The sequence below is a fragment of the Melozone crissalis genome, unplaced genomic scaffold, assembly GCF_028551555.1.
Source record: "Melozone crissalis strain CALT ecotype California unplaced genomic scaffold, PUWL_Pcris_2 ptg000059l_1, whole genome shotgun sequence".
NCBI classification, from domain to species: domain Eukaryota; kingdom Metazoa; phylum Chordata; class Aves; order Passeriformes; family Passerellidae; genus Melozone; species Melozone crissalis.
In genome coordinates this window covers 2,629,611-2,652,476 of record NW_026535837.1, presented here as the reverse complement: position 1 = coordinate 2,652,476, position 22,866 = coordinate 2,629,611, and the positions used below count along the sequence as shown (strand labels likewise).

The following is a 22,866-nucleotide window of genomic DNA, read 5'->3' as shown; positions in this document are numbered from 1 at the left end:
TTTAAAGTAATTACAGTTGCTAAGACGTGTTCAGTACAGGCAGGCTACTGAGAAAGCAGGTCCAATGAATAAGATAAATTCAGTGAAACTGAAGTACCAAGAGAGAACCTGCAAGGTTCCATTCCAGCTGCTTTCAGACACCTTAATTTGTATCAACAATGTGAGGAAAAGCAGCACCAACAGCTGCTGAGTTAGAAAGTTGCTCTTAATGAGTTTTGAGGCCAACCATTTTCAACACTTTGAAACACGGGAACCATGTTTGAAAACAAAAAGGTTGAGGTTCAGCTGTCTTCAGAGACGGAAAACCAACTCCATTTGGATGCCTAAGTGAAAAATCAAAACTACCATCCTTCTGTGTGGAGCTTTGAGCTGCTGTGACTGCAAAGCAACCAAACAACCACTGCCAGAAAACACTGCTCCAAAATGGATTCCAGCAAAGCCTGAAAAACAGAGCACAGCAGCCTGTTGGAACACCCCAGGTTGCACTCTTGTCATTTCACATGTAGCAGTCAAACACAAAGTCTGAAAAGTAGATCTTGGAACTTTGTTTTCTCTACTCTTGTGAGCTTCTACAGGCACAGAAAGGATTTATTCTTCCTGTACAAAGCTATGAAGGGAATTAGATCAGGCTTAGGCAGCTGCAATCTAACAGAAAGCCTTGCCACCAGCCATTCCTTGAGCTGCTGCCACTGAGAGCAGCACAGTATTCCCTGATAAGAGAAATACCAACAGATAAGTACCTGGGAAAGTATTTTTTACAGAATTACTTTTTACTAAGACTCGAATCAGAAAAATAGCACATATTTTCATCTCTAGGCAATAAAACTTGAAATATGTGCTTTATGTCTTTAAAATTCAGTAAAAGAGTTTGTATAACGATGTTCAGAAATTATTTATGTTGATAAGTACTGTTGTGTCACCCTTAAATGAAGCACAGCTTCCCTAGATTGTTTACTTCTGATATTCCTTCATAACTAAGCTTAAGAGACAAGTGAGCTCACAGCTCTCCACCTGCTTAAAACTGAGGTAGGGATGTTTCAGTTAGGAAATATTTCAGATATTTCTCTTATCAGATGTATCAGATAAGAGAAAACACAGAGTTCTTTTGACAGCTCTTCTGAGTGAAAGATACTTCAGCACACAGGCAGCAGGGGAAACCTTGCTGGTGCTCAGGTATCAGCTCCATGCTCAGCCAGCACAGCTGAATGCCAAAGCCTGGTCAGGAGGAGCTTTGGCAGGCTGGAGGAGTGGTCACATCATCTCAAAATCAGCACAAACTGGATGTCAAAGGATGTCAAAGGACAATTATAACCGAAACCAACAGTGCCAGTACAAAATCTGCTGTTTCCCTAATGAACTGAGAGAACTCCCAAATTGACCAGTCTTGACAAAGGCCATCTCTGTAAACTGGTCTTGCTAATTACAAGGCTTGTCTTTCTCTTTCATCCTATGAATCTTTTAAATATCACAGTGCCATTCAATCTTTTTTACATTGACAATGCTGAAAAATGTAAGTAATATCTAGATAATTCACTCTCTCAAAGGGGGAAGGATCTGTCAACTCACATAAAGTGGAACATGAATTCCCATGCTATTCATTTGAAGTGAAATATCCATGGGCTGCATGAAATGCACACTCATGGTTTTAAAACACAGACAGAAGCATCCAGCAATATTGCAGAAATATTGAGGAGTAGTCAGGTAAAATGAGGGAATGCCAGAATAATCTCTTATATGTGTTTCAACTTCTAAAAATCTTTCTTGAGGAAAAAAAATCACATTAAATCCTAAAAAGTGACCTGCAGTTTTAATTCCTGTTCTCGAATGCCCAACTATATCTTTTTTATAGACTGAGAAAATGACTGTACCAAATGTTCTCACTGCTTCTGTGTGTGCTGATAGCAATAATTTCTGACAATAAATTTGAGCTGGCTATACACCACATTTATTTTTTGTGAAATTCTTTAAAGGCTGTTTTCATGTCCACTGGAATATTTTGTTTTTAGGAATCTATAAAGTTTACAAAGTGAGATCCACTAATCTAAAGTGACAAAATAGATGGGTTATGTCATAATTGCTCTGTTCACACTATTTAACTGCAAAGTATGTAAAAAGTCCTGTCTTTAAAAAGTACATCCAGAGCACTCCAAGCATAAAAGAAACCATAATGAAAGGCTGAAGTGACATTCATTGCAGCAATGCTTTATTTCTCTATATTGCAGTAACTCTCTATGCCATTAATACCTTCTGAGAATATAGGTTTAATAGTTGCTTCAGAGTATCTTTCAGTCATTTCTCTAACAGAGCTCATACAAATTTAAGCTAAAACTTTCCAAGTGGTCTAAATAAGATGAGGAGATCATCAGCAGTCATTGTCAATGAGGTCATTTAAATATTGCATTCATACTGCTTATTTTGACTAGGAGCTGTAAGTCCTCTATTTCTCATCTTGAGTCTGCTTCCATCTTAGGCTCAAATAAATGAAGAATATCCATGAGATAGGTGGTCAAATGTACACTGCTAACTCGTGCCTAAAACTAAGTTTAGATAGCCTTGGTCAACAGTCTAGAGACAGGAAATATTAATAACAAATTTTTTGTAACTATCTCAAACACACCTGCTGGTTTACATAACAACAGTCTGTTCTGCTGGTCAATTATCAAGAATTTTGGTATCTCAAAGTATTTTAAGTAAATCCCCTCATGAGTGAAGGTAAGTACAGTCCCTCATCTTCATTGTCTCAGTAGCCCAGGTATAGGCAGCTGCAGAGCTGATGTCACAGCAGCACATTCAAAGAAAGCATTACATAGCTGCATTTAAAATTAATTGTGCCCACAAAAGCTTCTCTCTATTCATAACAAAGGCTGTCCAAATGCCAGGATCAGGTGTGGATGTTGATAATGTGACATTTGAAGTTCGATGAGATGAATTCTGCCCAGAAATCCCACATATCATCTGTGCGTGTCACTTTCCCCTAAATATTACTGAGTGTGGATTTCATGTTCTCCCTGGAGTTTTACACTCCCAACACCTGTGAATCCACAATCCAACCTCCCAAGAAGGCATATGCTACTAAATCAATTAATACTTCCTCTTTGAGTAATTAATACTGGCACCTGACAAAAATACTTTGGGGATAGACAAAAAGATATTTCTGTTGTGACTCTTTCTATCACAATCTCCCAGTCTCAGCACTGGCCATTGTTATTTAATTGTTCAGCATCCTTCACTTAAATTAATTGCTTGTTTTTCTGCTCCAAGGAAATGTCAGTCAGTGCTCTGCCCTCACTGTGGCCCTTTGGAGTCTCATAACCCTTAGCTACCACAAGAGACTGTGGCTGACATTAACCAGTGTCAACTAGATTATATTGTTTGGAATAAAGATTGATGCTTGTACTTACAATGGATGTTATACAGTTAACTGAAATATATGATGCCCATTCATCAGCTTTTTAGCTTTATGTCAAAGCACTTGTAAGCAGGAAAATGAGCAATAAAAAGACTTGTAGTTATAGGAATGAGAAAGTGAAGTTTCTATGTCTATAGTTCAGGCTTCTCTACATTTCCAGCACTCCCTTTTCTAAGCATGACATTGATACTTAAGGTAAACCAGATTACACAGTTCATTTACTTACAGGTCTTAAGAAATGATTTATAAAGATAAACCCACCAGAACAGTAACAACTCTAATACACATAAATTTTCACTTTTCGGACATCTTTGTCTTCGCATTCTCTTTGCCTGTTGTAATAATAGAATGTATTGTCCCTTCTCTGGAGTTTCTTAACAAATCCAGTTTCTGGCCAGAAATCTACCTACAAGTAGAACAAAAAGGATATAAAATCACCTGAACATGCTCACATTAAATGATGCTTGTGCATGACATTGCAAGGAATATGGGGTATACTTTCATAGGAAACCCTCATTTGCATCTAAATACTATTTTTCTATTAACTTGCTGAACTTTTGAAAACTGATTGAGAACAAGATGACAGAAACCAGTTTTCAGGTTTAGTATAAAGTTATGTGATCTGAAAAGCCTAGAAATAGGAATCTAATTATATTGAAAATGGTTATTTAAAATTGGACAAGTCAAAGATTTTAAATCACCTTGTTTAGGAATATAACATTGATGTTATTCAGTTATTCAGTAATCTGAGAGGCTGCAAGGGTCTGCTTCTGTAAGACTGACATATATTTAAAGATTTCTTTCACATCTTTCTGACCATGAAAAATGGGCTTTTCATTAGTAATTTAATGAAAATAAAGTAAGCTTAAGACTGTAACATTCTCAAAGACAGTAGGATCAGTCCCACATAAACTCAGCATCACGCTGGTGCTCTTCACTGTTTTGCAGTGTAAAGCTTTAAATTAAAGACTTCAGCATCTGCACATTCGACAGCTTTATGGCTTTAGTAGCTCTTTCAGCTTGAGCATCTATGACTGCTCCTGATTAAAGTAAACTGTGAAAATCAGGTAATAAGCATCTTATTTCTCATCCAGGCAGAGCTGACAGCAGGATGTCAGACTAGAGCATTCTCTAATTGGAGAGCCCCAGAAATGGTTTCATCACTTACCTTATGGCTTCAGGCATACAGCTGTGTTATTGGCATTGTCTGTCTAAACATAACAGCCTTAATTTTCATTCCACCTACATTATAATTGCATCTTTAGTAACAACTGCATCATAGACTAATGTGGACTAAACAAGAAATTTTGGAATATGCAAGTTGAAAGAATGACTGTCAGGCCCTGGCATGCTGGAACTGAATGCTCACTCTCATTACAATTAGTCAGTGGTATTCTTTAACTTTCATCAGGGTTTAACTGCCAGGGGCTGTGCCCTGCCATAAATCTTGAACACACAGACCTACCACAATAATTATGTCATTTCCTTCTGCACTTACTGAAAATTATACCACAGCCTTTGCAGTGGTATCAGAGCCCACAATAAAATAATAAACTGCATTTTATTATGCACATCAATGTTTTGCTGTGTTTTGAGTTAACTGGATGGGGAGTGAGTTTCTTGGAACTTTCTGGTTTTTTCTTATGTGCACAGGAGGTCAGCATATTTTAAAAGTGTGTTCTCCATACTATATTTGTTGCTTTGAAAGATAAATTACAGAGCTGTAATAAAAATGCTATATTGTTTGCTGCATTAACCTGTTGGTTGCTATTTTGAACCTAGAGTAACCATGGAAATTTGGCCACTACTCAATAGCTCATTTGATGTGCTGGGGAGCATCACTAACAGCTGCAGTGAGCAGAGGCACAAGTCCCTGGTGTTGACAAGAGCCTGTGTGACAACTGCCTTTAGTACAGCTCAAATATTTCCACTGTGAACATCATTTTGATAGAGGCCAAGCCCTGAGTGTGCACAAAGCCTAGCACACAATCCAACTGCAAACTGAAGCAGTAGCATGACACAGGACTGACTCCACGGACAATCAACAAGTTTCCCATCAAGTCTATTGACAGACTAAGGGGAAGCTTCAGAGAGCTCACTTTGAAATATTTTTTTCCTGAACACTGAATGATTCCTTTGGAGATCAGCTACATCTGTTCAAAGAGATCTGTGATGCTTCTAAATGCATCAGAGATGGGGAACAAAACACAGGCTGGGGAGTGTTTCTGCTTCACTTCTGTGAAATGAGGTATTCTACACAGTTAACAACAGCTCAAGAATTCAAGTCAGACCTGTGAGGAAATACACTGTATCAGAACCTAACCTAAATGAAAGGAAATAAGCAGCACCTCCATTTTTATTTAATCATTTTACATAAGACAGAAGTTTAAAGTAGTAACTCTTACAAAGTTCTAAATCTTACCTGTTCAACTTGTTTTACTTGTTTATATTCCACCTCATCTCTGTATCCAGCTTGCTGAAATCTGTATAAGTTCTCTACAACATCTGACCATGTCTTGGCACGACGCACAGATTTTGGTTTGATGTCAGCTTCAGTGGTGACTTCAGAATCTTTAGGCATCTTCCTGAAATTAAACTTAAAAAATTAAATAGAGAAGACAGAAGCAAGTGATTTTATTGGGGACATAGAGTAATGGATAGAACAAAATTTTAAAATAAAGGAATTACAGAGTTCAAAGTCTGAGGTTAAAAAAGGAAAAAGTTACAAGCAGTTGGAATCCAATTAAATGCATTCCTTGATATCAAACCCAACTCATCTGTACTTTTGTATATATTTTGACTCAACCCTCCTAAAATTTAACTGTGCATATTGATGAATTAAAAAAATTCTAAATGCAGTAATTTTGAATTTCACATCTTTGCAGTTGCTGTCCCCTTGGGGCAGGCAGGCAGATTTCCAGATTTTTCTTTCTTGTTCCTGAAGTGGCACCAAACTGGAAACCACAGAATGAAGATCTGGGCTGTTACTGAAGAACAGCAAACACTCAGGATGGGAGAGGAGGGGAAAGGAGAAATGCACAGTCAGTGACATGGCCACAGTGCCAATGGCTGATGAGGTCTTCAGAGATAAACTGGATAAGGAGATCCAGTTTTTCTCCTTATCCAGTTTTTCTCCCCAACCTGCCAGAATTCTTGTTTTCTACCTTTGCCCTAGCAAACAGACTGCCACTGACTTCCTCCTCACACAAAACCCATTTGTTCAGTCTGCTGAGACACAGCAAACAGGTTAATCAGCTGCTAAACCTGAATAGAGCAGAACTGGGACAAGCTGCAACTCAAACTCAAAAGAAAATTAATTAAATATTAAATAAGAAAAAACCCAAATAAACTAAAAACAGCAGCAACAAAAAAGCAATTAAAAATTGTAGACAGTGGATACTCACCAGGGATGGATTTGAACTACATTAAAAAAATAAGTAATTTGATTTCTGATTTTCATTGTATTTGCTTTCCTAAGCATATCTTATTTTGCTGCTCAAATAGAACTGTTGTTGCTTCTGCCAGCAAAACACACCCATCAGTATCATGCCTAGCAGGTATGATCAGAGATGAGTCCTTTCCCAGTTTTGAAATGTCACCAAGCTTCAGCTTCATAACTAGGAAAGTATCTCCAAGGAATGAAAACTTCTGGATTTGGTAGTGCGAGGATGAATAGTTTCCTTCCCTGTGGGTACCATGCCTCCAAACCTTGCCCAATTTCTTTATTTGGCAAGTTTCTATATCAACAGAAAGCTTGAAAAGTTGAATGCTGAAATCATATCAAATGCAAAATGTCACTAGTCTTTTAGAAAAGCAGAAATTGGAAAAAAAGTCTTGCACCACATGATAAAAATATTTGGGAAAATTATATCAAGAATTGTTGGTATCACAATGTGGACTAGGAGAAAGAAGTCTGCACACCTGTCACCTGTTTGTATGAGAGGCAGCAGCAGACAAAGAAAGGGCCTTTCATCTCTTATCAAATACATTTATTAGAGACCTATAAAATATGTAAAAGGGCATTTTTCCGGCACCACTGAACCATTTCTTGCAGTTCAGTACTCCAAGCATTCTTTTACCAGGCACTGCAGCAGTTTTCAATTGAAAGCAGCCATTCACTAAACTAAAAAAGTAATTTTCCCACCTGGTTATGAGGTATCAAATACAAATTAACAGGATAAGCACAGATCCTTATTCTAAATTCAGGGTAGTAAGTAGGGTAAGTTTGTTTCTCCTGTGCTGCAAAGGGCTCTTTTGAAGCCATCACAGGATTTTTCAAGCTCTGTATTTTTTATCAGTGTTTGATGAGAACTGTTGTCAGTCAATATTAACTTTAGACAGTCAATATGATGAGCAATAATATTAGATCCTAATAAATGCTAAGCCAGAATGAAATCAAGTGTCCTGTGATAACTTACATGTCCTCAGTGTTAAGTGCTTCTTTACTGGACATGCTGGATTCACCAAATTAACAGGATAAGCACAGATCCTTATTCTAAATTCAGGGAATAAGTAGGGTAAGTTTGTTTCTCTTATGCTGCAAAGGGCTCTTTTGTAGCCATCACAGGATTTTTCAAGCTCTGTGTTTTTTATCAGTTTTATCAGTTTGATGAGAACTTTGTCAGTCAATATTAACTTTAGACAGTCAATGTGATGAGCAATAATATTAGATCCTAATAAATGCTAAGCCTGAATGAAATCAAGTGTCCTGTGATAACTTACATGTCCTCAGTGTTAAGTGCTTCCTTACTGGACATGCTGGATTCACCCAATGAAGGTTTTTCTTCAACACATGTGGGTGGGTCTGGCTCTTCTTGAGTCACCATTAATTCACAGGGCCTGTCCACAGGCGTTCCTGCCCAAAAAAATAAAGATCATTCATTGAAAGTTCCAGCTTAGTGAATTCATATAATGAAAGCATCTCATCTTGGGGTTGCTATTTAAAAATTGTACTCTGTGTCTATTGTGTGTCCAAGTCCCAGGCACAGAGCTGTTTTCATTGTACCAGAGCAGGGGACAGCTGTACTCCAGCCAGGAATTCAGGGAAGGGATGAAAGACAACACACAGACAAAGGCAAATAAAGAAAACAAGAGAATGGTAAGAAAATATTCAGTTTAATATTAACATTTTTATTTAAGGGGAATTTTTGAACAGTGATGCGGACTTTTGAACAGTGCTGAGATGACAATGTTTGCCAGCTCCTAATTTAGGGTAAAAAGTGAGTGCTTTGGCCTTGGGAACACATTTTTTAATGTTAATCATAACACTGTGGAATCCTAACCAGCCTGGGCTCACTGATGGTGGTTTCCTGAACAGTTACACAAGCTGTGAGGGTTTGTGGGAGCAGTGTGTCTGCTCCCTTAGGGCATCTGCCCAAGGAGCACTTTCACTGCTACACGGGGTTACAGGAAAGGGAGGAAGACATAAAACAATATATGGGGACTCAAACCTGAGCAGCAAATGAGGAAAGTGATGATGAGAACCACACCTGTGGCATGTGAAGAGTGTGAGACTGTTTATTCCAGCAAGGTTATCTGATCAGGGACCTTGTCAGTTGGGAAATCTGGGAAAAACAGGGAAACAAACAAAAAAATGCAGAGATTTGGATCTGACAAAACAAACACTGATAAACAAACATCAACTCCAGCACTAATAGATGCTGAAGTTCATGAAACTACAGGAATGACATCCAGGGAGACCAACCTGGACTTTGCACCAGTAAGATTTAACCAGGGAGCCCCAGACTTGGAGAGATGTGGGAATCCATGGAACTGTATAGATCTCTGTGAGGAATGTGCAGGAGCAGTGAGAAACAAAGATAAGAATAGACAGAAAGGAGTATAAAATAAGCCTAAGGACCAGTCAGTATTCCAGCTAAGCCTCACACCTGATCATCACAGACTGTCCTACCCTATTGTATGTTCTTAAATCTTAACTGTCTCTCTGCACGAACTGTATTCCACATGTTTGTGCTGCAATGACAAAGTGCCAGCTCCTGGTGACATCTATGTATGAACACTGGTGCCAGCTCTGGCAGTCAGGCTGAGGGTATGAGCACTTATGATATCTGGAATAGGTGAGGGCACTAAATTTCCATCCACTGGAGCAGGAACAGGATGAATCCTGAAAAATTCGCCACTGGGGATGGGCTGTCATGAGTGAGGGGCTCCAGGTGGAGCAGGACTGTGGCTCACAGCCTGTGTGCCTGGAGCTGGGGAGGAGTGGTGTCTGCACCTTCACCCTGTTTGGTATAGCTAGGGTGCACGCCCATATTCAGCAGCAAACTTGAAGGTGAAGAGGAGGGGCACCTCGGCTCCAGGGTATCCAGCAGGACAGGGAGCCCTGCTGCATCCCCAGCCCGGACAAGGAGCACCACGGCCGCAGGCAGGAGAGGCCCTGGGGCACAGCAGGGGGAGGAGATGGCGGTACCGCCTACATCACTTAATCCAATTCAGCAAACACAGGACCTGCTCGGGGTCTCAGAAGAGCCAGTGACAGATTTCAGAGGATGTCAAGGGGTTGTAAAGGCCCTTAAAGATCATCTCGTTCAGACACCTTCAGTGAGATCAGGTTGGTCAAAGCCCCATGCAACCTGGCCTTGAACTGTCCCAGAGCTGGGGCAGCACAACCTCCCTGGGAAACCTGTCCCAGCGCCTCACCGCCCGCACTGTAAAAATTTTTTTCCTAATATCTAATCTAAATTCCCCTCTTTCCAGTGGCTTCTACCTACTCTACCCGACAGTTTCCTGTACATCCCGAGGTGCTCCGGCAGACGTCCCGGCCTGCACCCGTAACTGCGCTGCGACCGTAACTTCACCCTGCTCCCACCGCTCACCCAGCCCTTAAGGAAGCCCACCTCGGTTCAAGAGACGCAAAACGGGGACTTTCCCAGGCGGGGCGGGGCGAGGCGGCGGCCGAGGCGAGATGGCGGCGCCCTCACGGCCTCCCCCCAGCCCCTCACGGCGCCAACGGTCGCCAGGCAACCGCCCGCCATGGCCTCTTTAAAAACGCCGTGCCCGCCCCTGATAGGTCGGCGCGGGGCGGGGCCGCCTCGTGATTGGCTGGGGGCCGGGCGGGAGGGCGGAAGCGCGCGGCGCCCGCCATGAGCCGTTTCGGGGGCCGCACGCGCGAGTACCCGGCGCTGTCCATCGACCGCTTCGACCACGACAACCTCCGCGCGCGGGCCTTCTTCCTGTCGCACTGCCACAAGGGTGAGGGCCCGCCGGCAGGGACCCCCGACACCGCCGGTCCCTCCGTCACCCCGCGTGTCCCTCCCCCTGCGCCTCCCTCTGTCCGTTGTCCCCGCCCCGCGTGTCCCCCGGCTGACCCCGTGCCTCTCTCCCCAGATCACATGATGGGGCTGCGGGCGACCGCCCTGAAGCGGCGGCTGGAGGGCAGGTACGGGCTGGAGGCGGGGCGGCCTCGGGGGGAGGCGGCCTGAGGGAGGAGGCGGCCGGTGCGCGGCAAAGCTTGAGCTGAACAGCGGGAGGAGCTGCCGTGGGTCATCAATCCCAGGATAGGAACGGGACAGGGACACCTCCCACTAGACCTGGCCTCGGACTCTTTCAGGGATGGGGTATCCGCAGCTTCTCTGGGCAGTTTGTTCCAGTGCCGCAGCATCCTCACTCGTTGTAAAAAATTCCTTCCTTGTAGCTCATCTAGGCCTGCCCCCGTTCAATCTGAAGTCAGTCCCCTTGTCCACACCGTGTCGTTGTAGAAAGTCCCTCTCTATAATTTTTAAAAGCCCATTTTAAATATCAAATGGTAGCAGTAATGTCCCCCCAGAATTTTCTCTTCTCTAGGCTGAAGGACCCCAGCTATCTCAGCCTGTCTCCATAGCAGAGATGCTCCAGCCCTGTGAGCATCCTGCTGGTCTCCTCTGGACCTGCCCCAACAGGTCCCTGTCCTTGTGCTGGCCCCCAGAGCTGGTGCAGCGCTGCAGTGGGGCTCACAGGAGTGGGGCACAACCCCCTGCCCTGTCCTGCTGCCCAGTGCTGCTGATGCAGCCCGGGATAAGATTGGCTTTCTGGGCTGCATGTGCACACTGCTGGCTCATGGCCAGCCTCTCACCCACCAGTACCCCAAATCTTCTGCAGAGCTGCTGTTAACCCATTTATCCCTCAGTCTGTTTTGCTAGCAGGGGTTGCCCAGACTCAGGTGCACTTGGCCTTGTTGAACTCGATGATGTTCATGAGCTTGATGAGGATCTCTGGAAGTGTTCATTGCTGTGCCTGTGCAGTGAAGGGGCCAGCTGTGCTCTCTGAGGTGTATAAGCAAGCAGGCAGCCAGCAGTTTGAGGGAGACAGTTATTCCCCTCTGGCCAGGATCTGTGGGACTTTTCTGGGGTACTGTGTCCAGCCTGGGCTCCCCTGGATGGTAAATTGATAGGTGTCAGCATCAGCACGCTGGTCTGGGGCCAGGGCCATGTGATGTGTGAGGAGAGGCTGGGAGAGCTGGATGTCTTCAGCCTTAGGAGTAGGAGACAATCATATATCACTGCTTGCAGGTAGGGTAGAGGAGCTGGAGCCAGGCTTCTCATGGAAGTGCATAAAGAAAGGGCAAGGGACACCTTTTTCACCATGAGGATGACAAATGTGGCAATGAGCCCAGGGAGGCTGTGGGCCAGTTCCTAGGCTCTCTTTGATTTATTAGAGTAGATATTGCATCTCCTCTGATGCAAGCAGAGAATCTCTTTGCTCATCAGGTCTCTGTGCATCAGCTCAAGCTTCATGAGGGGTATTGTGTGTTCTGCTGTGTGCTGGCTGTGCCTAGTGCCTGTTCCAGGAGTGTGTGCAGGGGTAGAGAAACAGCAGATAGGTCATGACCATGTACCACACACTGCATTTGTGTCTGCAAACCATGCAGGCAGGGGTAGGTTTGGGTTTGCTGTGCTGAGGAGAAGCCTGCAGGCTTCCAGCTCTGCAGCTCTCCTCACATGAGAGGTTTCTGAGGGCAGGGTTTGATGTTCTCGGTGCCAGGTGCTGATGTGTTGTTAGATTGTTCCTCATGTCTACTTTAAAAAACACTTATTTGTGTTTTTTGTCTCCTCACAGCTTGAAAGTTAAACTGTACTGCTCACCAGTAACTAAGGAATTGTTGTTGACTAACTGGAAATACAAGTTTTGGGAGAATCATATTGTGAGTTTGTGTTTATTTTGAAAACAGCACTTTCCAAGCAGTGACTCTCAGAAAGAAGCAGCTCTCTGCTCCTCAGGAGTGTCTGAATATTGGTGTTGATACAGTGTTTCAGGGCTTAAGTGCCAACAATGTGCCTTTCCTGCTGCTTGCTATGTGGCATTGCTTTATTGCTGGTTGTTGTTTAATTATTTTTCCCCCTCACAAAATTTTTCCTTTTCTCTCAACTTCAGCTTTACGTGGCCTTCATCCTTACATTGATCATTTGTACATTTGAATTTGTGTTCATTTTCTTACCTTGCTCCTGTCTCTTTGCTTCTGTCCTTTATTTCTCTTTGGCTTCATTGAAACTCTCTTATTGCTTGGAGTGTATATAGTCTGAAGTTATATGAATTTCTGATTGCTTTTTGGAAAATGAACTATAACATGAAGTCGTAGTATAAAATCACTGAAAAAATTCATAAATTTACATGATTTGCAGTGTTTGGAGCCAGAGTGCAAAGGATCAGTGTTATTTACAGGTGTAATTTGAAGTTATTACCTTCCCTTTGCAGATGCAGGCATTATAAAACAGAACATGAGTTTTTTTACAGAAATAAAAATAATTATACCATAATTATTATATCTATTAATATAATATATTATAATAGTTACATAATAATTATTAATTATAAAATAGGCATTATAAAACAGAACATGAGGATTTTTTACAGAAATAAAAATAATTATCTCTGCACAAATACAGGTATATGTCCTTCCAGTGATTTGTGGGCTCTGCTTCTGGTATTGGAGGCAGTGGGAAGTCCTGCAGCACAGAGATGTCCTAGCAAGATCCACTGCTGTGGGACTGGGATTTTGGGCTTTGCAGTCATCCAAAAATAAGGTCTGTGATCCATCCAGAGGAACAAGAGCTGTTGCTGATAGAAGTCCAACATGCTCTAACTCTTTCAGGCACGCAAACTTTGCCTGAGGTATCTCCATTTAATTTTTAGATAACTTTAAGGAAAATTTATTCCACTGGAAATGGAAATTTATGACTTACTATGGGAAAATGAGTTTAATTTTACAGGCTTAGCATTAGCCACAGTGAGTGCTACAGATGTCTACATAATAAATAACTAGACATAAACATGAAACAGAATGTTCAGTAAATCCTATAATGCAATTAATCATTTTGCTACAGGTTGCATTGGAAGTTGAAACACCAACTCAGATTACTTTAGAAGATGAAACATCTGGTGAGGTAAGTTACAGGAAAAAAGCTTCATGTCAGTCATGGGCAGCAATGCTGTTTACATGAGTACAGGAAACACAGCTGCAGCATCTGAGGTGCACAAGCTATTTTAAAATGTATGTGCCCCTCCTCTCTGTAGTGACAGAAAAAGGGGTGGCAGTTCCAAACTAAAAAAAGGCTGGATTCAGACTAGATAGAAGGAAGAAGCATTTTACAATGAAACATTCAAGGTCAGGATGAGTCTCTGAGCAGTCTGATCTCGTTGAAGATGTCCCTGCTTATTGCAGGGGAGTTGGACTGGATGAACTTTAGAGGCCCCTTCCAACCCAAACTATTCTGTTATTGCTTACCAAGTATGCAGAACTGTCTTCTGTCCAACTTGCTTTATAAGCACCATACAATTCTGCCATGACAGGATGGTGGCTGCAGTGTGAAGAGACTCTCTGCTTTTAAAGCAATGCTAAATGCTGCAGGAGGCTGTGGGGAGTGATGCATTGCTCTCACTGTGCTGACAAAAGTACTGGTAGTGCTCACTACAGTCTGAAAATAATGCTAACCCCTCTCTTCCAGAAAGAAGATGTGGTGGTGACACTTCTGCCAGCTGGTCACTGTCCAGGTTCAGTCATGTATGTCCTTTCAACACTTTAAATGTTTCCTCACCTGGTATTTAATGAGGACTTTGACCCAAATGTTGCTGTCTGCAGGTTTCTGTTTGAAGGTGAGAATGGCACTGTGTTGTACACTGGGGATTTCAGGCTTGCAAAAGGAGAAGCAGCCAGAATGGAGCTTTTGCATTCAGGGACCAGGTGAGTTATTTGTGGGATATAAAAAGAAAAAAAGATCATATGGCATGGGCAATTTGGCTAGGTATTCATTTTTTTCCACGTTTTTTAGTCTAGATTAAATATAATTGCAATACTGCAGTTACAAGCCTCCTTTGACGTATTCTTTGTAATGAAGAGGTTGAATTACCTCCTTTTGTAGAGAGAGGAAGTGGTGTGTCTTAGCACTGTGGTAAAATGTTTACTCTGATATCACATTTCTATCCTCCAGGGTAAAAGACATCCAGAGTGTGTATTTGGACACTACTTTTTGTGATCCCAAATTTTATCACATACCAAGCCGGGTGAGTCTAATAAATTGTGAGAAGAAAGGCCCTTAAAAGTGTTAATTAATTAACTGCCCATTTGTTAGGAAGGTCTTACAAGGCAAAGCCATTTTGCATTACTAAATCCCAGCACTTTGGAAGTATCTTCCAAGGTAATTGACTGCACTTTGCACACTTTTCAGGAGGAATGTTTAAATGGGATCTTGGAGTTGGTGCGAAGCTGGACCTCACTGTCTCGTAATCATGTTGTGTGGCTGAACTGCAAAGCTGCTTATGGATATGAGTATTTATTCATAAACCTTAGCGAGGAACTTGGAATCAAGGTAATGTTTCCCTAATTGCTGCTTTGGAGCAGATCCTCAGTGATGATTGTGGGCAGCACTGAGCTGCCAATGGCTGTTCAGAGGCTGCTCTAGGTCACAGTTATGCCTGTTTCATTAACTTCCCTTGAAAAGTGCAGTTGTGATCAGAATGAGGTAACTGGTTGACTTGAGCCTGGAACATCTGGACTTTCCAAAGAGAAGTTAATTCCCAGTTTTCAAGCTCAGTGTTTACCTCACTCCCTTTTATTTTGTGCATGATAAAAGTCATTTGCATCCAGCATTAATAGTATATATATTCTGATTTTCTCATGAGTATTCATCCTTCTTTAGTATAGGTAATATATTCTACTTGTTCTAGATGTCCAAGTTTTGGCTGACACGTCTCTGCTTGGACATTATTGGGAGCAATAACTTCAATACCTGCCAGCATTTGGGCAGAGCAGAATCACATCTATACAGCTGCTCCAGCTGCAGTCTGGCAACCACTAACAAAGAGTAAACTCTGGCTTTCTCCAGGTGCACACAAACAAACTTGATATGTTCAGGAACATGCCAGAAATCCTGTGCCACGTTACCACAGACCAGCGCACGCAGATCCACGCCTGCCGGCATCCTCGGGTGCGTTCCTTCTGCAAAGCCTCCCCTGACCTTGCTGTGAAAATGTGGTTATAGGTGCTGGAGTCTGGGGCCTCTTGGGTTAATGAACACTGGTGAAATGGTGACTTAATGTTAAGCAGAGTGAAAACCTCAGTTAGTAGGTTGAAGTTGTTTTGTTTTGGTTTTTTTTTAAGAAAAAAAAAGGGAAAAATATATTAGCTTATACTAGAAGTAATTTAATTGTATTTGAAGCCTGAAAATTGTTTTTAAGTGAAGTGAACAAGCAGCTGAGTAGATCAATCAGGTGTTGCCCATTTCAGTGTATCAAAAGCAGCTCAGATGGTCCCTGTGTGGCTTTAGCATGTGGCCATCCATTTCCAGGATGTCTCTCAGGCTGGGGGCTCCAGTTTGGAGGAACACAGGTAGAACCTGAGATGGCACACTGGGGCATTGATCTCTGACTGATTCACTTTGCCAGCTGCACTAAAGAACCAAGGTGTGACAGGGTCTTTCAAGGGAATTAAAAGTGAGTGAGGAACCTTGTTTGGCTAGATACTATGCTACTTAATTTCTGGGTAAAAAAGGTCACTGTTGAGCTTAATTTTATGTCCATTGGACAGGATGATGACTGCTTCCGAGGGAACAGACTGCCCTGTGGGATGACTTGTCTCAATGGAACTCCCTTGCATGTAATCAGCATCAAACCCTCCACAATGTGGTTTGGGGAAAGGAAAAAGAAAACCAATGTAATAGTGAGGTGAGCATCTGGGCCACACAGAAACCTGTTATTTCAGGTTTGTATCTTGCCTGATATGTGTATAATTGAATCCCAGAATGGATTTCAGTGTAAGTTATGCTGGTTTGTTGACCAGGATGAAGAGCAATTACCTAATTTCTGTGCCTCTTCTGTTTTTTTAGGACTGGGGAGAGAACGTACAGAGCTTGTTTCTCTTTCCACTCTTCATACAGTGAGGTTTGTATACTTCTAGTACTGAGCATACATTGATTAAGAAAATGTAAAAGGGTTTTGATTATTCTGGAGTGGATGACATGACTTATCATAATAAGAAAAAATCCTGTCAGTAATAAGACGTAAGGAGATAGGAAGTTCTGAATGCTGACGACAGAGAAATTCATTTTAATATAGCTGCAGAGGAACTTGTTAAAGTGGGGCAGGATTACAAGCCTATTTCCTATTCTCTGTTCTCAATGTATAGGTCACTTCTGCAATTGTTTTGACTGCCTTTCTATTTTAGATTATTGTGTAACTATGCAATGCTTAAAGCATGGAGTTTTAGTTTACAATATGTTGTTTATCTACTGTGACTTAGATTTGGGTGGGTTTGCCTTCTTTTCTCAGCCCACATATTTAAACCAAATTTTCTCTCACCTGACTGCTGCTCTTGCCCCTTTTCCTGTGTTAAAAGACTAAAAGGAAATTGGTCATGGCAGCATCCTCCCCACAATCACACACTTTCATTTAACATGACTTGATACAGCTCAAAAAACACTTGCTCCTAAGAAACTGAACTGAAACTGGATCAGTGCTAACAATGAACTGTCACAAAGTCTTGCACTACAAAATGGGGGAAGGCAGTACTGTTTTTAACCTCCTGGTTAAATTTAAATTTGCACTGCCATGGAGAATTTTAAATGGAGGTCCCAGTGTGGAATTTGCTGGTGGAATATGGGGGGTAGTGTAACTCTAACACTCCTACCTCCACATGCAAAAAGAGATGGGTCCTTGTCTTGGTTTGAGACAATTTAAAGGAGAACACAAGTTGTCTCTCTTCACAAGTTCAACTAATCCCTTTCCAACAGTAAGGAATGAACAGGAGTAGATAGAAGTGAAAAAACAAGAATTTCCTAACAAGTGCACCAGCAACAGGACAAAATAACAGTAAAGAACTGCTAGATACAAAATTGCAATAACATTATGGGTCACCCCAGGACAGCCCTGCTGTCTGTACTGATAGCAGTGTTAACTGCAGCCTGCAAGTGTTTCCAGTGCTCAGCAGGAGTGCCCCAAACCAGACACAATTTCTGCAGAAATTTACTGGAGATCATCTAGAAGATGACAGAGTAAGGCTTGGAAAAAACAGTGTTTTGTCATAATGGGCTTTTACAGGGTACTTCAGGAGAGACTTTAGCAATAGGAAAGGAATACCTGATCTGCATAACTGGAGACTTGAACTCCAGTAAGAAAAATGTGTATTTGAGAAGATGAGCAGCAGTAAGGACAAAAGGACAAGGAACCACTGGATCACATTCCAGGTGTGCCCAGCCATTTCTTTCAGGGACAGGGATGGTCCTGTGTAGTAATTGATAATTGCAGTGAGTTGTTAGGTGAGGCTGAGTTCTCAGCATCCTTTCAGGCCTGTGTCCTTGCTCCAGAGATCCCCACTTTGACAGAGTCATGGGCTGCACTGGTCTTTTCATAAGGACCACTAGTAGTACTTTTGGATGTGCTTGAATCAGTGCTGCCTTTAAGTGACATTCTTAACTGTTGATGTCATTTGTTAAATTGCTTCTTCTTTTCTGGAATTCAGATCAAGGATTTCCTGAGCTACATCTGTCCTGTGAACGTGTACCCCAATGTGCTGCCAGTGGGTGGGACAGAGGACAAAGTTATGGAAATGTAAGTGACAAGAGGCTGCTGGAGGGAGGGGATCTAAACTGTGTTCCTGTAAGGACAATTCCCCTCCTGAATCCCAGCCTCTCAGGCTTGGCTTTACTTGTCTGATAATTCAGATTTTCTTTCTATGTTCAGTCCCACAGACTTGGGCTTTCTGAAGCATACATTTATGTTGAGCTGAGTCTCAGAGTTTGTGTTCTACTTCTGTCTGTGTGTAGAGGCTTTTCTGCTGGTAAACTGTTTGGGAGGAAGCTGAATACAGATTCATCTCACTTTGTTCTGTGACCCATTTCTATTTGTCATTGCTACTTCTCAGAAGTTTCTTTTAAAGGTGATTTTTCTGGGGACTTGAACTCCTCCCCTGCACAGCAGAGAGGCCAGTTCTGCTGTGCTGCTGTAAATGTTGGCAGCTTAAAAAGCACCCTCAGGGAGCAGGAGAGCTGTGGTGTGTCAATCTGGACAGAACAAAGATCCCTGTTCCTTTTTCCTTTCCTCATTAGAAAGAAAGGAGACTTCCACTTAATTATCACTGAATAAAACTGTAGTCAGATTTTTGAACCCTGTCAGCTTGTCTTCTGTATGGAAGGAACTACAAGATAGTTTCCAAAAACTGTACATGTTTTAAGGTAAATATTGAAAGGACAGATTTCTACCTTTCAGCTGCTGAAGCTCACCAATGAATCAAGTACTTTGCCCTAGGTATTGCTGCCTTTGCTTTAACATTTTTACTGCAGTGCCTATGAAAGGCATGGAGCAGTGTATTTAAAACAAGTTAAAGGATTTACTTTTGCTCCTGAAAGCATCTGCTGAGTTCTAAATATTAACTGCTTTTCTCATTCCCTTCAGATTAAAGCCATTATGCAGGTCATACAGGAGAATCATGGAACCCAGGTACAAGCCCTTAGGAACCCTGAAGAGACCCCACAAGAGAGAATTATCTGATTCAGGTAAAGGTTCTGCTGCTGCTACTGCACCTTAAATGGAAGTCTGAGACCAAGCAGAGGTGCCAAAAGCTTTGGTGTTCACCACAGTCTGGTGTGTGTTCAAAGCAACAGCTGGGAAGGAGAAAAAGAAATTATGTGAACTTAGGAGGATGAGAGAGCACTAACTGTGTGCAAACACACTTGTTTGCAGTCTTAAAATGTACTGCATGCTCAACAGCCCTGTAAGTTTTTGGATGGAGTTCGTTCCCAGAACATCCCTAGGAAAGCTTGGTCTGTCTCTGTCAGACACTATGCTAGACAAGGCAAGGCAAACACTGTCAATGTCATCCTGTAAAATCTCCAGCTGGGTTAAAAAATATTTTCATCAATTTATACTAAATGAATTTTTATTAAAACTTTGCTCTCAATAAGATTTTAGCAGAGATGTGAACTTTTTTTAGTGATTTTCTGTTTGTTTCTTGCCAGATGAAGATGATCTCTTTGATTCAGAATTAATTTCTACAAGGCCTAAGATTCCAAAACAGCAGAGAGGAGAGAGCAGGCCCTCTAGCACAGGACAGGCTGAAAACTCTGCAGGAAACATTAATGAGAGCACAGAAAGTTACAGAGGGACCACAACTTACAACTCCCTCAAGGTAGACTTTGTGGACTGTGAAGAATCAAATGATGATGATGATGAAGAAGAAGAAGATGATGAAGAACCTGAAAAAAATGCAGTTCAATTTCTTTCCCATGAGCCAGATGCCACAGCCAATTTCAATGGAGTAACAAGTGACCAGCAGGAGTCTAATGCCAGCGTCCCTTGCTGGGATGAATTTTTTACAGGTAATAAATTAGAGGAGAGCTCTGAAAATGAGGACAACCTCCCCTCTTCAGCAGATGCTGGTGGGTCCCAGTCACTCTTCAGTGATTCAGATGGAGTAAGTGACTCAACACACATCTCCTCCCAAAATTCTTCTCAGTCAACACACATCTCAGAGCAGGGGAGCCAGGGCTGGGACAGCCAGATGGACACAGTGCTCATCAGCTCCCAGGAGAGAAGTGCCCTGGAGCTCAGCACAGGTGGGAGCAGAGCAGTGGTGCCTGTGCTGCAGGACAGTCCCAGGGACACTCAGCTGGACAGCAGCAGGGGGCAGCCACCAGGTGAGGACAGACCTTGTGCCCATGATGGTGCCTGTGGCTGGAAGAGCAAAGGCTGTGAGAAAGCTGCAGAAGATGGCACTGCCCACATTCAGGATGTGCTGGCAGAAATAAGTGACAGCTCCAGGACTCCTGACCTGGAGCTGAGGGACTCCCAGAGCTCCTCTGACTTTGAAATTCCCTTGACTCCTGGTGCTGAAGCACCTCAGCCAGATAAACTGCACCATTTATACAAGAAGCTTGCAGCAGGTGAAAACATAATCAGTGAGAAGAAAGTCTCCTGAGAGCAGGTATAACTGATTACCTTGTGGTAATACTCAGCATGTCTATTAGTACCTGAATTATTTTTCTATTTCCTGCTGGTTACTGTCTGCAGCTATGCTGAGTCATGCTTTATTCAGAAGTATCTTACTGTCAGAACCAGGAATTTGCAGCCTTTGTACCTTTACTGTTCCTTCCATGAAATACTGAAAAGGAAATATTCCCAGGAGGGACAGTAAAAGCCTTCTACCTCCTAAGGTTCAATTCTCCAGGACTGTAAGTAGATAAAAAATGGACCAGACAAAACTAAAGGTAAGACACTAAATGAAATTTAGTGTTTGTCATGAGCTCTAAGAGTTTGCCTTTGTTATGTGATCTCAGGTTTTAATACAGTAGCACACTGTTAACTGGGGGGAGGAAGACCCATGAATGACCATGCAAACAAGGCAGTTGTAATTTGGCTTTAATCCCTATTACCATTGTTTATCATTATTATAACAACTTAATCAGTACACACTGCAGTTATTTTTAAAAATAACTGCAGAACAGATTAGAGAATTACTGAGGTTGTGAGGGGGTTTTAATTTGTTTTAAACCAAATTGTTCATTTCAAAAAGTCTGTCTTGACACTGAGCTTTAACTCCTGAGTTAGGTACTGCAGAGTGCTGTCTGTGCTTCACCTCCAACTGCAAACAACTTGTTATCACTTCCTCTGTGTTCTGGTTTGTTCTGAATTTCTTCAGAAGAATTTAAAATCCTGTGGTTCTCAAGTTACCAGCCCTGTCCTGCTCTGGCAGGTAACTCAGCCACAGAAGGTGACCTGGTGTCCCAGACAGGCTCTTGTACTACAAAACTTCACCTCCTCTGCTACACTCTGTAGACTTCACTGTTTTAAATCAAGACAATACATTTTCCATGCACATGTGCCATGATAACTGCCAAAATTCTTAGCTTCTAACATAAAAATGTAATTCAGGTTTTTCCTAGAGTGCCTACAAAATATCTAAACCACAGAAGTCATCTCAAAATCCCTGAGCTTTTCCATCAATGTTCTTAAGTCCCAAAGAATTAAACATAATTTAGCACAACATCCCTCCCCTCTGAGTGTGCCTTCAGTTGTTGTGCCATGTTTAGTGACATGTGAATGTTAAACCAACCAGCATTCTGCCACAGGGAACAGAGGCAGGAGGGACAAAGCACTGCCACAATCTGTGTATGATTCTAAGGATGTTAAAGAGCCAGTATTTCTCCACTGTCACTTTTCCTGCTGTTTGTGGGATTTGTTAACCTAAATTCCAAATGTGATCTACCAACTTTGGGGTGTTTTTAGCAAGCCTCAGTGAGTGGAACTGCTGTTGGAACTACCTCTGTGAATAAAGTCAGACAAAACAGAACCTCTTGTGTTAGTTCATTTAATATTTGGAAACTGTGCATGTAAGTTCAAGGCTGCCTTTAAAAGAATGCTCAAATATACAGGAATCCAGTCTGTTTAGGCAAGTGTTAATTTATAGCAGTTCTCACCAGCCCTAAACTGAAAACACATCACTTCCTCCTGGTCCCTCTGCTGGAATCCTTACACTCCTAGAAAATTTGGGTACAAGCCAGGAATTAAGAGGTTGCAGTCTTAAAGCAAATGCTACAACTAATTTTGACAGGCTAATTTTTTTTAAAAATGACAACAACAAGAGAAAAACTAAATTTAATTTATTTTATCAAAAACTATAGGAAGACAGCAATACTAGAGATGACACAGTATGAAAAGAAAATGTTCCTGAGCTTACAAACTGCATATTCTAATACAGTTCCTAAAACATACATTAAAAATAATCAAAAGATTGACTTAACTTGGAGATTAAATAAATAGACAATAGCTTTTCTTACAGGTGATCTTGCAGCTTTAGTTTTGCTACAAAAAATAGAACCAACAAAAAAAGAACAGCTGGAGGGCAGGCCAGAGGTTACCAGCCCCCAAGAAGTGCACACACACGACTGAATTGGTGACCATGACAATGCCAAAGGACCACAAAGCAAAACAAAGGCAGAAGCTGGGCTGGTTTAGCTTCCCTAAGAAATTGAAAA

At 42.0% G+C, this 22,866-nt stretch overlaps 2 protein-coding genes across 7 annotated transcripts; one reads left to right on the top strand and one right to left on the bottom strand.

The window, feature by feature from the left end:
• Window positions 1-3,028: 3,028 nt before the first annotated feature.
• On the bottom strand, window positions 3,029-10,789 carry MEIG1 (meiosis/spermiogenesis associated 1). Of its 6 annotated transcripts, none has more exons than XM_054287567.1 (4): window positions 10,738-10,789; window positions 8,132-8,264; window positions 5,832-5,994; window positions 3,029-3,815 (listed from the first exon to the last, which is right to left on the bottom strand). In XM_054287567.1, exons 2-4 carry the CDS (start codon window positions 8,233-8,235, stop codon window positions 3,687-3,689), a joined length of 396 nt encoding a protein of 131 aa, XP_054143542.1. In that variant the 5' UTR covers window positions 8,236-8,264; window positions 10,738-10,789; the 3' UTR covers window positions 3,029-3,686. The 6 variants fall into 6 exon arrangements, with proteins under 6 accessions (XP_054143542.1, XP_054143540.1, XP_054143546.1 ...); XM_054287565.1 differs by lacking the exon at window positions 10,738-10,789 and adding an exon at window positions 10,267-10,341; XM_054287571.1 differs by lacking the exon at window positions 10,738-10,789 and having other exon boundaries at window positions 5,832-5,990; window positions 8,132-8,208.
• Window positions 10,513-22,164, top strand: DCLRE1C (DNA cross-link repair 1C). The gene is made up of 14 exons (XM_054287564.1): window positions 10,513-10,621; window positions 10,757-10,808; window positions 12,464-12,548; window positions 13,729-13,788; window positions 14,350-14,405; window positions 14,484-14,585; window positions 14,833-14,905; window positions 15,070-15,210; window positions 15,727-15,828; window positions 16,428-16,564; window positions 16,726-16,780; window positions 18,357-18,445; window positions 19,289-19,389; window positions 19,852-22,164. Exons 1-14 carry the CDS (start codon window positions 10,513-10,515, stop codon window positions 20,808-20,810), a joined length of 2,121 nt encoding a protein of 706 aa, XP_054143539.1. The 3' UTR covers window positions 20,811-22,164.
• The last annotated feature ends 702 nt before the right edge of the window (window positions 22,165-22,866 follow it).